Source organism: Narcine bancroftii, chromosome 8 (assembly GCF_036971445.1).
Source record: "Narcine bancroftii isolate sNarBan1 chromosome 8, sNarBan1.hap1, whole genome shotgun sequence".
NCBI lineage: Eukaryota > Metazoa > Chordata > Chondrichthyes > Torpediniformes > Narcinidae > Narcine > Narcine bancroftii.
In genome coordinates, this window is record NC_091476.1 from 75,418,857 (window position 1) to 75,433,282 (window position 14,426).

The 14,426-nt window shown below is 54.0% G+C and overlaps 1 protein-coding gene and 1 non-coding gene across 2 annotated transcripts; one reads left to right on the forward strand and one right to left on the reverse strand.

The window, feature by feature from the left end:
* The first annotated feature begins 548 nt into the window (after window positions 1–548).
* On the forward strand, window positions 549–7,597 carry LOC138740908 (dual specificity protein phosphatase 10-like). The gene is made up of 4 exons (XM_069894225.1): window positions 549–651; window positions 2,463–3,225; window positions 4,231–4,563; window positions 6,831–7,597. Exons 1-4 carry the CDS (start codon window positions 565–567, stop codon window positions 7,094–7,096), a joined length of 1,449 nt encoding a protein of 482 aa, XP_069750326.1. The 5' UTR covers window positions 549–564; the 3' UTR covers window positions 7,097–7,597.
* A 4,619-nt stretch (window positions 7,598–12,216) lies between these two features.
* Window positions 12,217–12,289, reverse strand: trnat-ugu (transfer RNA threonine (anticodon UGU)). The gene has a single exon. It is a non-coding gene; the product is annotated as a tRNA-Thr (tRNA).
* Between the last annotated feature and the right edge of the window lie 2,137 nt (window positions 12,290–14,426).

Below are 14,426 nucleotides of genomic sequence, written 5' to 3' on the forward strand. Positions count from 1 at the left end.
TGAACTCCAGGCTCCTGTGGACTTTGGCTGTAGTCCCACTGCTGCTTTCAGGTGCAATGGGGGATGCTCCGGGCTGGAGATTAGACCTACAGGAGATGGGTTCGGTCAGTGCTCCTCCTGGCCGGGTTCTCCAATTTCAAATGGCCTCCCGACAGCTGCATTGGGGTAGAATAGACAGCTTTACAGTCGGGTATTCTGGCCACCTGAAAGCGTCTAGACCTTGCACCAGGCAAAAAGAAATTTGATGTAATACAACACTGTTTATCAACATGATAATAAATTGAATCTTGTCATTAGTATTTGTAAATACATTTAGACTGTGTGACTTATTTTGCTGGTTGTTTAATTGATTACAGTCAGTGATGTACAGGACAGAAACCATTACTAAGGACACTGGATGGGTCTGGGACAGGAAGAGGTCCATGGGGGAGCAGGGTAACTCCGACCCCACTGTTCTAACAATAAACCTGAATCACTGCCAGGCTCCAGCTCTTCGCTTTGTTCCTCTCACTTCCTGGTTGCTTCTCTTCCCCGCCCCCCTCGCCTTTCCATTGGCTGCCGATTATGTCACCGGACGGCCTGTCAATCAAGGCAACCTCGAAGCCCGGGCTCAAGGCGGCCGGCCGTAGACAACGCTGCGGCCGAGCGAATGTAAGTGACCTTCCCCCGTGCAAAGAGCGCAGTGGGTTGTTTGCAGAGAGACGAACCGTTGCGACCCCTCCCCCTGTGAGTGGCGGGGGGAAGATTGCACGGGTACGGTACCGCTTTTAATCCGCTCATTCACTTTGTCAGTGGTGCAAAGCCCACCCGGTTCCATCCATCAGATCTATTGTGCGTTGGCCCTCTCTCCCCCCCATCTCCTTGCTTCTCTCCTGTGTCGTTTGCAGAGAGGTAAACGTCCCAGAGAGGGATCTCACAATAACGGTGCCAGTTTTAATCCGCCCAGAGTGATAGGCAGTGGGGCGACCCACTCGCTTTCAGAGCGCAGTATCCAGTGGTTCTCGACCTGCTCCACACTCACTGCATTGATTTATCGTTTATACTATGCTCGCACGGTAAAGATGAGATCTTTACGCACCTCTGACACAGCTCCTTTGTGGTCAGTAGGGGATGGCGTAAAGTTGGGGGGGGGGGGGGTGGGGGAAGGTTGAGAACCAGTCAATCAGGTGCGTTGCTTTTTTGTTGTTTGCTGCCCCCAGATCTTTCTGCTCCACTCCCATGTCAGATAAACCCTTTGCATCCCAGGGGGAGATCACAAGATACAGGAGCAGGAGGACCGTTGGCCCATCGAGTCTGCTCCGCCACTCTAATCATGAGCTGATCCATCCTCCCACTCAGCCCCACTCCCCAGCTTTCTGCCCTGACTGATCAAATCCCTGTCAATCTCTGCCTTAAATATACTCGGCGACCTCACTTCCACGGCCGCCCATGGCAACATGTTTCACGGACTCACGACCCTCTGACTGAAGAAATTTCTCCACATTTGTTCTAGGGTGGGATGGGGAACAGAGGGATGAGGGGGATGCCCCTATTGAGGCATTTCAAATGCTGAAGGGCCTGGACAGAGTCGATGTGGCGAGGATGCTTCCCAAGGTTGGGGAGTCTCGGACAAGGGGGCACAACTTCAGGATAAAAGGGCGTCAATTTAAAACAGAGACGCGGAGAAATTTCTTCAGCCAGAGGGTCACGGGTCCATAGAAGTGAGGTCGTTGGGTGTATGTAAGGATATCAATAAGGTAGAGAGGAAGCAGAGAAGATTTACTAAAATGTTGCCTGGATTGCAGTATCTAGAATACTGAGAACAATTGAGTAGACTGGGTCTTTATTAATTGGAGCGTAGAAGGTTGAGGGGGGGGATTTGATAGAGGTATATAAAATTATGGGAATAGGGAGTAGATATGAATAGGCTCTTTCCCCTTGAGGGTAGGAGAGATTGGAAAGAGGGGGTCATACGTTAAGGGTTAGTTAGGGGGCAAAAGTTGAGGAGTAATATAAGAGGATGCTTCTTCACTTAGAGGAGTGGCTGAGTGGAATGACCTGGAAGAGCTAGTTGCAGCAGGTCATTTCTGTCATTTAAGAGGAGGTTTGAGGAGTTCATGGATGTGAGGGGGTTGGAGGGTTAAGTGCAAGGGAGTGGGTAGGTGGAACTAGTGGAGTTAATGTAAATCGGTGTGGACTAGAAGGGCAGATATGGCCTGTTTCTGTACTGGAAATGCCTGGCAGCACAATGGCTATGTACAAGAGAAGTGAGATACACATGTTGCCTGCAGGAAGCTGTTGCATTAACTACGACTGGTTACGACGTCCTCTACGTCCTGTTCTCCGATCTGGATTTCTGAACCTTCTGGGACCATGGATGTCTATGCGGTCGGACATTGCCTGAATGGTCACGAACGTATCTTGTTGTTGTTATAACCTTGTTCATCAGATGCATTGCCTTTTTTTGTGTTTGCTCTCTCCAGATCTCCTGCTCGTCTCCCATGTCTCCATCCCCACTGGAGGACCGTCTGCTGATCCGAGTGTTGCAAAGGCCCTGCACTTTGGCACTGCCCAGCTGCCCGGCGTCCGCAGGGAACATCACTGAGGGGCCGGAGAAGAGGCTGGACGGGAGGAGAGCTTGGCAGCCGAACCAGCAGCTGCCTAGCCTGGGGCGGAGATCAACGCAGCGGAAAGCGTCCTTGCAGCATTCTCCGGGCCGGCAGAGCCGCCACGCCTCTGGCATGCGTCCCCTCAAGTGCGGTTGCAGGGGATGCTGGAGGCTGATGCGCCGGGAGGAGGCACGGGGCTGTGGCTGGGGGGGAGCCGCCTCCTCCCTGCGGCGGCTGGGCTGCCTGCCGGCTCTCGGCTGCATCTCCTGCGACCCGGGTGTGCGCTCACTGGGCTCCAGCTGCAGCTTCTGCAGCAGCGACCCGATCATTGGCCCCGAGCCGCGGGTCGGGGGATCCTGGCGCAGCGGCCGGGGGTCCCAGCAGCAGGCTGGCGTCATCCTGGACTGCCGCGGCTTGGTGGAGTACACCAAGATGCAGCTGCAGGGGGCCATGGGGCTGGGCTGGCCTGAAGGCGCGGGGCTCCGGCGGGGGGCCGAGCAGGCCAAGGTCGCCGTCTTTGACCTGCTGTCTGGCCGTGCCCAGGGCACAGGCAGTCGGCTGCAAGGAGGGGGAAGGCCAGCGGCACTGCGGCTGGTGGTCGGACCGCTGGGGGCGCGGGGAGAGGAGATGATGCAAGGTATGTGTGTCTGTGGAGGGGGGGAGACAGGGTCTATGGAGGGCTTGGGGTGGGGAGATGGGGGGCCAAAGGGAGGGGAGATGGGCACGGGAGACAAGGGGGAGGGAATATGGGGCTTGGGGCATGATGGGTCCTGGGGGCTGGGGGTGGGAGAGACGGGGGACGAGGGTTGGGGAGATGAGGCCAGGGGCTGAGGCTGAGGGGTGGGATAACATGCTGGGGGCGGTGAAATGAGGCCTGGGCCTGAGACTCCGCAGGCAGTGGGAACCAAGCAAGGGGGGACAGCCCAAGCATCAGGGCACCCACCAACATTACCCTTTCACTTCCTGGGGTCCCTTTCTCCCCTCCCGTTCCCCCAGGGTTCCTCACTTCCCTCCACCACCTCATTCCCCATGTGCCTCTCCCCCTCCTGTGTCCTGGGATCCCCATCTCATCCCCGGGGGTCCTTCCAATCATTTTGTTCTTTGGAATGTAGAAGGATGGGAGGAGACTTGATCGAGGTCAACAAGATTCTGAGAGGCGTAGACAGGGTGGGAGGCCAGCGCCTGTTTCCCAGGGCGGGATCAGCAAACAACAGAGGACACGTGTACAAAGTGAAGGGATAGAAGTTTAGGGGAGACGTCAGGGGGAAGTTTTATTACATAGAGTTGTGGGGGCCTGGAAGGCCTTGCCAGGGGTGGTGTTGGAGGCTGGAACATTTAAGAGACTCTTAGGCAGGCCCATGGATGGAAGAAAAATACAGGGTAGGGAAGGGTTAAGTAGGTTTAGGAAGGTATATATGGGTTGGAACAATATTGAGGGCCGAAGGGCCAGTAGCGATGGGCAGGTGGGTGGAGTAAGACACAGATTGGAACTCCCCCTCACTGAGAAGGCTGCAGAGGTGGAATGGTGTTGGCTGAGGCTGAGATTGTGGGGATTTCCCTCAGCCTTGAGGGGAGGCTATGGGAGGCTGTGGCGTTCGGAGCTGAGATGACTATTGGTTTCACCCGTCTTGTCCTCATCCAGGTGACGCCAGCGAAGGCCCGGTCTCTGCTCCGTCGAGCGAGCCATCCGGGGGGCCAGAGGCTGGGGACGCAGCCCCTGAGCCCCCGCTGACCCCTGATGTGGAGGACGCCGAGCTCAGCCCCGTCCTGCCTTTCCTGTACCTGGGCAATGAGAGGGATGCCCAGGATCTCGGCCGCATGCGGCAGCTCGGCGTGGGATACGTGATCAACGTCACCACCCACCTTCCCCTCTACCATGCCCACGCTGGCACCCTGCGCTACAAGAGGCTGCCAGCCATTGACAGCGCCAAGCAGAACCTGCGGCAGTACTTCGAGGAGGCCTTTGAGTTCATAGGTGAGGGGGGCTGGATCAGGGTTGCTTGGTGTCGGGACATCCTACCCCTGCCCCATCGTGGCACATTGGTACAGATACACCCCATTTTAACCAAATTCGCTTTTATGAAAAAAATGTGAAAGCACCGTGCCGATATTAGAGGCTGCGCAAACGCCAAGCACCTCTGTCCTCGGGAATGCGATGAGATGTCAATAGACGATCCTCTTCCTCTCTCTCCTACATCCCCGTCTCCTGGACCTCCCACCTCCCCAACCTCCTATCTACACTGTACATACATTATTTCCACTTTATCAGATCATTCCTGCTTTTAATAAATGATGGTGTTAAGTTAGGTATTTTTCTGGCGATCCATCCCGTAGGATGAATACAGTTCCTTTCAGTCAGTTTGTGGAGTTTGTACCCCACTCCTCAGAAAGCAACAGTGCGTGTGACAAGAGGGAGGGATATAGGTGAGTAGGGGATTTGCACAGGTCCAGAGCCATCCTCTTGACATTACCCCTTCCTGGATCCAGCAGCTTGGTGAGATGTTCTGTGGCAAGGAATGGCCAGACTGAGCTTCGATACAAGGGATGCCCTCCCCATGTCTGCTGGACACCCTCTGAGAGGGTTCGCCCGCCCTCTGGCAGGTCTTGTTTTTCATCCTGCAGGGTGTCCAGCCACCCTCTGCACCGGGCAATTCCCGGTGGGAGAGCCGGTTTAATTGCCGACCGAGTGACAGGTAATGCTGGGTTACATGGTACCAGCGGCCCTCCGACATGTGACCTGACACTAATTTTAGATTTAATGTGTGATTTGCTGGGTTATTTTTGAGGCTGGAAACGCTCAAAAAATTTCCCATGGGAATCAGAGGTAATCATTCCTTCGATTTCGGCTTACGAAAGGTTCCGTAGGAATGCTCTAGTTTCATAAAGCGGGGTGCACCTTTATCCTTCAACTAGGAGATGATTGGGGTCACTACTGCAATGCAACCCCCCTGGTTATATGATGCAAATTGTAAACTTTCCCTCCTTCCAACCAGTCAGTGATCTGTCCCGGCCTCACGCACTCATCCCATCCCACCACATACTCAGTGAATGTGCAGCATTGAACATTCCAGTACAGTACAGGTCCTTCAGTCCTCAATGTTGTGCTAACCCATATATTGCTACCAAAAAAACCTAAACCTTTCCTACCCCGTAACCTTCTACTTTTTTTCCCAAGAGTCCCTAAATGGCCCCAATGTTCCAGCCACCACCCCTGGCAGAATCTTGTCGATCTCAATCAGGTCTCCTCTCATCACCCCAGAGAGAAAAGTCCCAGCTCTGCCAACCTTGCCCCATGCCACGAGACTTGTTCCCCAATCCAGGTGACATCCTGATGAATCTCCTCTGCCCCCTCCCGAAAGCATCACCCCCGTATCCCTAAAGGTTTCCTATCCATGTACCTGTCTAAAAGGTTGAAGTTGTCCCTATCTCCACCACTTCCTCAAGTAGCTCAATGCAGACAACCACTGTGTGAAGAAGGTACCCCTCAGGTCCCCTGTAAATCTCTCCCCTTTCACCTTAAACTTTTGATCCCTCCTACGCTGGGGGAATCACTGTGACTGTCCACTGTGATCTTGCCCCTCACCATTTGTTAAATCTCTGCAATACCCCTCAGGATTAAAGCCCTGCAATAGGTAGGGAGACACAGCCCAGGACATCACAGGCAAAACCCTCCCCCACCATCGAGAACATCTGCGGAGAATGCTGCTGTCGGGAGAGCAGGAAGGATCCACCCCTCCCAGCAGCCGCTCTGTTCTCGCTCCTGCCATCAGGAAAGAGGTCCAGCAGGTTCAGGAACAGCTGCTCCCCCTCCACCATCAGACTCCTCAACGACAAACTCCATCAGGCACTCTGACTTTTGCACTTCATTGATTTTTTTTTTCTCTTTCTTTATTGCACTGTCAATTTGTTTATGTGTACATTGTGGACATTTTTTCTTTGCTCTACCAATTAGTGGTAATTCTGCCTGGCCCACAGGGAAAAGAATCTCAGGGTTGTACATGATGTCACGTACGTTCTCTGACAATAAATCTGAAACCTGAAGGTTTCCACTAGAGGAAAAAGCCTTGGCCAATCTAGTCTCTCCTTATAATTTGTGTCCCAGTAATGACCTCGTGGATCTCTCCTGCCCCTTTGTCCAGGGAATGACAACTCCCTGGGTGATCCCTTGTGCACAGGTTCACAGGGGCTTTCGGGTGGGGATGCCGCGATGAGTGTCTGAACTCCTGCCGTTCCTTTTTGCAGAGGAGGCCCAGCAGTCTGGAAGGGGCGTGCTGGTTCACTGCCAGGCTGGCGTGTCTCGCTCCGCCACCCTGGTCATTGCCTATCTAATGAAGCACACACTCATGACCGTGTCGGATGCCTACAAGTACGTGAAGGGTCGCCGCCCCGTCATCTCGCCCAACCTCAACTTCATGGGGCAGCTGCTGGAGTTCGAGATGGACCTCAACAAGGGTCTCACGCCCCGCATCCTCACCCCTAAGCTGGCTGGGCTGGAAACTGAGGTGTAGGTCCATGCCCTGCTGCAGGGCCAGGAAGGGAAGTCCAAGCCGGCCCAGGAACACCAGCCTGGACTGCTCGTCTCCCCCAGTCCTGACAGCCCCTTCGAGAGACCCCCCTCCCCCCTACACCACGGCCAACTCCGACCTGACACCCTGTGGGATCTGTGCGGCCGTGGAGGGGTGCGGCGTTTGTCGCAGGCACAGAGTTGGAGGGCATCGAGATGTGCCTTGGGGCTTCCTGGAAGGGGATTGGGTGGGGTGAAAGTTACCTTGAGACTCTTACTGTGAAAAGCCGTCGTGCTGGGCAGATGTTTCTGAACCGGAGACCGTTCTCTCCCCAGCAGCAGGCTCGGGGCTAGGTGGGGAAGGGTCTGCCCTCTACAGTTCGATCTTTATCTCCTTGAGCCCTCACTGTTCTGCTGCAGCCCTCCTGCCGAGGTCCCGGCACTGCATCTGTTCCCATATACTTCCACGTGGGCTTCCATTGGAGGAGAGGGGACACCCCGGCCAATGGGGGGGGGGGGGGAGAGGAGAAAGGGGACATCCCAGCCGATGGGAGGAGAGGGAGACATCCCAGCCAATGGGGGGGGGGAGAGGAGAAAGGGGACATCCCAGCCGATGGGAGGAGAGGGAGACATCCCAGCCAATGGGGGGGGCAAGGGGGAAGAGAGGGGGACATCCCAGCCAATGGGGGGGCAAGGGGAAGGAGAGGGGGACATCCCAGCCAAGGGGGAGGAGAGGGGGACATCCCAGCCAATGGGGAGGCAAGGGGGAGGAGAGGGGGACATTCCAGCCAAGGGGGGGAAAGGGGGAGGAGAGGGGGACATCCCAGCCAATGGGGGGAGAAGAGAAAGGGGACATCCCAGCCAATGGGAGGGGAGGGGGACATCCCAGCCAATGGGGGGGGAGGGGGAGGAGTGGGGGACATCCCAGCCAATGGGGGGGAGAGGGGGACCTCAGCCAATGGGGGGGAGAGGAGACATTCCAGCCAATGGGGGTGGGGGAGGGGTAGGAGAGGAGGACACCCTGGCCAATGGGGGGGGGGAGGAGAAAGGGGACATCCCAGCCAGTGAAGGAGGAGAGGGGGAACATCCTGATAATGGGGGGGGGGGGAGGGAGAGGAAAGGGAGACAACTCAGCCAATGGAGGAGGAGGAGAGGGGGGGGGAACAACCCAACCAATGGGGGAGGGGAAAGGGGACATCCCAGCCAATGGAGATGAAACCCTGGCCAATGGGGAAAGGAGAGGTTGGACTCACTGGCCAATGGGTAGAGTTGGGGGGGAAGATGGGTAACAAGGGGTGAAAGTTGTCTGTGATTGGTCTAGATAGGACATGCACCAGTGGAAAATCCTCACATGGCACTGGGGGGTGAGAGCACACCCCACACAAGGGGTAGGTAGAGTTGGGACACCTGAGACGATTGGGGAGAGATGTCCCTGGGCAGCCAGATGGAGGAACAGGAACCCTAGCCACTGTATTCCCCACAGCACTGACCTAGGAAGAGGTCCCCAGCAGCAGGAGCATCTCCATCCCCCCGGGCTGCGACTGGATAGTTACCCTCACCAGCTCCTCAACACTGTGCTTCACACTGAGTTCTTGTCCACACTGAGGAGTGAAACCAGGAGTGGACGGATTCCTTCAACCACATTCACCTCAATCCATCTGCTTGGATCCTGCTTCCTTTCCATAAAGTCTTCCACTTGTTTAGAGGAGTGAACTGTATGGACACGTCGACCATGAGGATGACATCTTTGATCAGACTCCAAATGACATAAAGGTAGTGTGCATGGGTGCCTAGTAGAGATGGTTATTGCTTTGTCTGCTTCCGGGAGTGTGTGATGGGATGGTGCGGAGGTAGCTTCACTCTGTGTCTGACCCTGGAAGTGTGAGACGGGGCGGAGGTAGCTTCACTCTGTGTCTGACCCCGGGAGTGTGTGACGGGATGGGGCAGAGGGAGCTTCACTCTGTCTGACCCTGGGAAGTGTGTGATGGGACGGTGAAGCAGGAGCATCACTGACCTCTGGACTGTGACAGGTCGATGTGCTAACCCATTGCTCGTGCAAAGCCCATTCACACCTTACACTGGTGACCCAACTTCACGTGTAGGCAAAGGAAGTTGTCAAGTCCTTCAACAGTGGGGACCTTGGCTGATGTGCAGGGACAGTAGAGGTGATGTGGGTCTGGTCTCAGGTCAGTGTCTGCCCATTACCATTAACTACCTCCTGCCACTGCACCGCACCATGATAAACCTGCTCACATCAATGACCTCAGAGATGTAGGTCAAAGGTGACACCTTGACCTTTAGCTGTTTGTTTGTCAATCTGTTGTTTAACTTGCTATTTATTTCTACCTATTTGGTGGTAAATTTCCATCATGTTATTTATTAAAATTCAATTTTTAATGACATCTTGTTTGGTGCATGGTTCTCAGCTGAATCATGGGGTACAGTGACGGAGGGCAACGTGGTTAGCAAAATAGGCCGTTCAGCCCATTGAATGCCCCACCATTTAATCATGAGCTGATCCATTTCCCCGCTGCCCAGCCTTCTCTCCATTACGTTTGGTGCCCTGGCTAATCAAGAATCTGTCGCTATCTGCTTTAAACACACCCAATGGCCTGGCCTCCACAACTGCCTGTGGCAACAGATTCACTGCCCTCTGGCTGAAGAAATTCCTCTGTGTCTCTGCTCTAAGTGGACGCCCTTCGATCCTGAAGTTGTGCCCTCTTGTTCTGAACTCTCCCATCTTTCTACATCGACTCTGTCCACGCCTTACAACATTTGAAATGCTTCAATGAAATCTGCCACCGCACTATTCTAAATACAGGCCAAGAGCTGTCAAACATTCATCATATGATAATCCTTTCATTCCCAGAATAATCCAGGTGAACCTCCTCTGAACCCCCTCCAACGTCAGCCCATCCTTTCTCAAACGAGGAGCCCAAAGCTGCTCACAGTTCTCCACATGAGGTCTCACCAGGGCCTGATATAGCCTCAACATCCCATCCCTGCCCTTAGATTCTATTCTGGTTGTAACGAATGCCAGCATCGCATTTTCCTTCTTCAGCCCCGACTCGACCTGCAAGTTTCCCTCCAGCCCGTCCTACATGAGGATCCCCGGCTCCCTTCGCACCTGGGAATTTCAGTTCATTTGAAGCGCCCCATGAGGTCTGTGACCGTGGAGGTTGCAGGAGGGCTGGAGGCATACTCACAGACTCTCGGTGTCTCTGGGTGGGGGAGGGATGACTCTTTTGCTTCTCTTTCTCTGATTGTTAGGGGCGCCAGGAAATTTCTGCCGATGGCGAATCTTTGCCTTACGGTAAAGGAAATTTTATGTAACATTACAGCGAGCCCAGGGTCACTGATCATTGGTTCTGACTTGGGACATCCTCAGAGTGGATGGTGTTGAGGTGTTGAGTGGGGATCTGATAGAGGTATACAAAACATATAAGGGGTGCAGAAGAAAGCTTCCTGTTGTGTCTGAAGCAAGAGGGCATAAGTTTGGATAAAGGTGAGGACAGGAACAAGAATAAACCATGTTAAAACACCAACTCAGCTGGTCAAACAGTTCATCTTGTAAAGATACATAACCAACGTTTTGGGCTTGAGCACTTCAAGGTGTGAACAAAATGTTGGCAGGTGCCTCAACAGAATGGTGGTGGGGGGAGGAAGAGCTCGGTCCCACAGGCAGGAGGTAATAGGTGGGTAAGCGAGGGAGGGCGCAGCAGCAAATGGGTGGGGGTGGGGAAGACTCTGCGAATGGTGAGGGAAGGAGTTGAAGACCTGGAGGAATGGAGACGGGGAGGGATGGGAACTTGGGCAAGGAGTCTGCGGGAGAAAGAGATGAGCAGATTTCCACAAGGTCTTTGATAAGGTGCCGTTTCAGACATGGAGTTGGGGTATAAATGTATTAGCACAGAGAGAGTGTAGAATGAAACTCGAAAGTCTGCAGACACCGTGATTAAAGTAAAACTACAAAGCTGGAGAAATTCAGCCGGTCAAATAGTGGCAAAGATTAAGATACACAACTGATGTTTTGGACTTGAGCCCATCATCAAACCCAATGAATTTGCACCAACATTGAATGAGATTGGGGGCTGAGGGGGTGATTGGCTGAGGGCTCAGCTCCACTTCCCTCCCTGTTCACTATGGCTCTTCAATCCCCCCCACCCCACAATTCTTCAAAATCCCATTTGCTCACTAAATATACTGAGGAACAAGATGGCAGCACATGAGGTTGCAGTGGCCACCGGCTCCTCACAACGGTGAACTTCCCTAAACAACCTGAGCCTCAACATGGACAAGACGATTGGGGACTTCAGGAGGACCAGGAACGACCACCCTCCACTACACATCAACAACTCTGTGGTGAAGAGAGTGGAGACACCAAGTTCCTCAGAGTTCACTTCACCAGTGACCTATCATTGGACCCTCAACATCTCCTCACTTGTCAGGGTTGTTTGGTGTTCTCCCTGCCCATGGGAAGAAACTGATCCTCAGCCCGGTGGTGCTGGCTCTGAACCTTCTGCATCTCTTCCCCGTCAGGAGCAGCTGGAAGATGGTCCTCACTGATTTTGCGCGCCCTCTTCAGACAATGATCCCGTCAATGGGGGGTGGGGGATCCTTCAGTGACCCTCTCTGCTGCTCTTGTGGTCCTGTGGATTGACCTCCGATCCATTTCTCTGAAGCAAGCGTTCCCACACTGTGACGCACCTGGCCAGGATGCTCTCAATAGAGGCTCCTGGAGAAGGTGGACGTGACGGTGGCCGATAGCCTCGCCCGACTGTCTTCTGCAGTCCCTGTTGTGCCTTCCTGACAAATGAGGAGATGTGCAAATGCCAGGGCGACTGGAAGCAGAGGAATGGCTCCACAGATGCTGCCTGCCCTGAGGAATATTTCCAGCATTGCAGACTTGTTAGATAAAATGGAATATTCATAAAAATGTTTAAAAAATTCATTCAAATCTAATGGCAGTTTTGCATCAAGCAAAATAAAGTCTAAAGATCCTATCAATCTGAGTCTCAAATAAGCTGAGTGTCTATTTTTGCTCCTCAAAGCTCTGGGAGGGAAAATTTCTAACTCCAAGCATTTGGCATTAATTGTAGTTGGAGGGTGGGATAAAAGTGAATGAGGCCCCAGCGAGGATCGAACTCGCGACCCCTGGTTTACAAGACCAGTGCTCTAACCACTGAGCTATGGAGCCAGCTGCAGGGCTGCGCTTGAAAATAGCAGCAAAAGGCAGCAGAGAGCGCAGCCTTGGCTTGGCAAGAATGCAGCGCTGCACGAACCAGCAGGGGGAGGCCACGGGCTGGTGAGCCTTAAAGGTACAGGCACACCTTGATAAGCCTTAAAGGGCAGGCCAATTCTGTCATGTTCCAAGGGTCCAGTAGGGCGGTAGGGACGCATACAGGCAGATAACAACAGGGGCAAACCGATCACTGGGCAGGGAGGGAATGAAACATAAAAGACTGAAGACGCTGTGATTTGAACCATGTAACATCACAGCACAAAATCAGGCCTTTCGGCCCTACTTGTCCGTGCCGAACTATCATTCTCCCTCGACCCACTGACTTACCCAGTCCGTACCATCCAGTCCTGCAGGCAGTATTAGGGGGCCAATCACTTGGGACAGGCTGGGCCCCGTTGACTGCTGTGGCCAATGGCTCGGAGCCAAGTGCAGGGGCTCAGCCGAGGTGATTCACCTGGGCCAATGGGGTGAAGGTCAGGGCTGAGTCTGACTGGGCTCCCTGGACTGCAGCACCTGGTGATTTAGGTAGGACAATTGCAAGGGTCACCTTGATGGCTCAGGGTGAGTCTTTGACCTTGATCAGCAGGTAGTATATACTCTGAATGCTGCCTCTCCATTGCAACATTCGGAAGACACACTGCACGCCAATAATATGACAGGTGATAACTAAGTCTAACGGAATAATGTGTATGATTGAACAAGAACAACGAAGGATAATTATGGCTATAATATTGAGAATAAATACAGTCCCCCAGTGTATGATAGTCACCCAAATCCCCCCAATGGACCTAAATGGCCCCCAGGGTCCCCATGAGGTGGTGATGCTGGAGGAACTGGTCTCCGGATTTTTGAATTTTGGCCACTGAGTCGCGAATGTGGTCAGCCAAGTTGGAGGATTGGTCAGGTATTTATGTGCAGCACTCCTGGCCAAAGACTGTGCAGGTACCAGCAGGTAGTCCAGGACCATGCGATTTTGTAGTGCCACCATACGTACTGCCGTCAGCTCCACCACTGTCCGGGTCAGAGCGTCCTGTGTATGGTGGAGGGACACTGCCGTCTCATTGGCCAACATCTCCAGGAGGGCGGTCATCCGGGTCACTTCGTTGGAGAGTCGTGCAGTGCTGCACCTGGGGAAGGTGATCATCCAGAACCATTCAGCCATAGTAATGACCTTCTTGTTGCGGTGGTCGCCAAATGCTGGGTGGTCCCCTAGGTTGTCAAGAGTGAATATAGGGCACCATGAATGCGGGGAAACAACAGCTGTACCAGGTGGCAGGGAGCCAGAGGTAGGCACGGTGCCCACATACCCAGTGGGTGCCATTCAAGGTCCAGGGAGCCCCCAGCATGGCGACACTGTTGGAAGTGGTGAGTGCGGATCCCGGGTACCCTCTATGCTGGCAGTCACTGTCACCAACTGGGAGGTTGGAGGGGTGCCAATCAGGGAGTCTGCACCAACACCCCTTTGGTCTATGGAGGAGCATTGGGATGATGCGGAGGGTCGGGACTGGAGTGGAGGTCCAATTATAGGCAGGGAAATACCGGTTCCTGAAGCACCCACCCCATTGGGAGTCGGTGGAGGGGGCAGTGTTGAGCGGGCATGCCAGGGGTGGTGGGCTGCCATTAGGCCCACCCCATACAGCCATCCCAAAGCCAGCTAGAGCAAAGAATCTCAGAAGGCAGTTCATCTGGGAGTCATCCAGTTGGATGGGGGTGAGTGGTAATGCTTGATTGGTGTGTGCTGGAGTTTGGACACAGATCCAGCGGTTCGATCTGTTCGTGGTGGTGGCGAAATCATCGGTAATGCAGAGGAACGTGATCACCAATCCGGCATTGCCCATGATCACCACTAGCAACAGGGGTAGAAGCAGGGCTTGCATGTCCTGTGGGGTGAAAGAAACAAGAGGGGGGGGGAACTCATTGTCTTGGAGTGAGATGGTGCGTGTGGAGACAGGAGAGGTTGGTGTGGCCTGGGATTGTAACCCAGCGGGTGTCTCCAGGACCACACGCGACAATCTCCCCTTCTAGGGGAGACTGTGTGGCTGTCGTATCCACACTCTCCCAGAGTCTGTGGGGGGGGGTTTATTGGGCTCTA

What these genes read in the sequence shown, in the direction of transcription:
- LOC138740908 (XM_069894225.1), top strand. Translation starts at nt 565, where the DNA reads ATGTCACCGGACGGCCTGTCAATCAAGGCAACCTCGAAGCCCGGGCTC. An exon ending in GGGAGAGGAGATGATGCAAG is followed by an intron (nt 3,226 to 4,230) that starts GTATGTGTGTCT and finishes GTCCTCATCCAG; the next exon opens with GTGACGCCAGCGAAGGCCCG. An exon ending in GGAGGCCTTTGAGTTCATAG is followed by an intron (nt 4,564 to 6,830) that starts GTGAGGGGGGCT and finishes TCCTTTTTGCAG; the next exon opens with AGGAGGCCCAGCAGTCTGGA.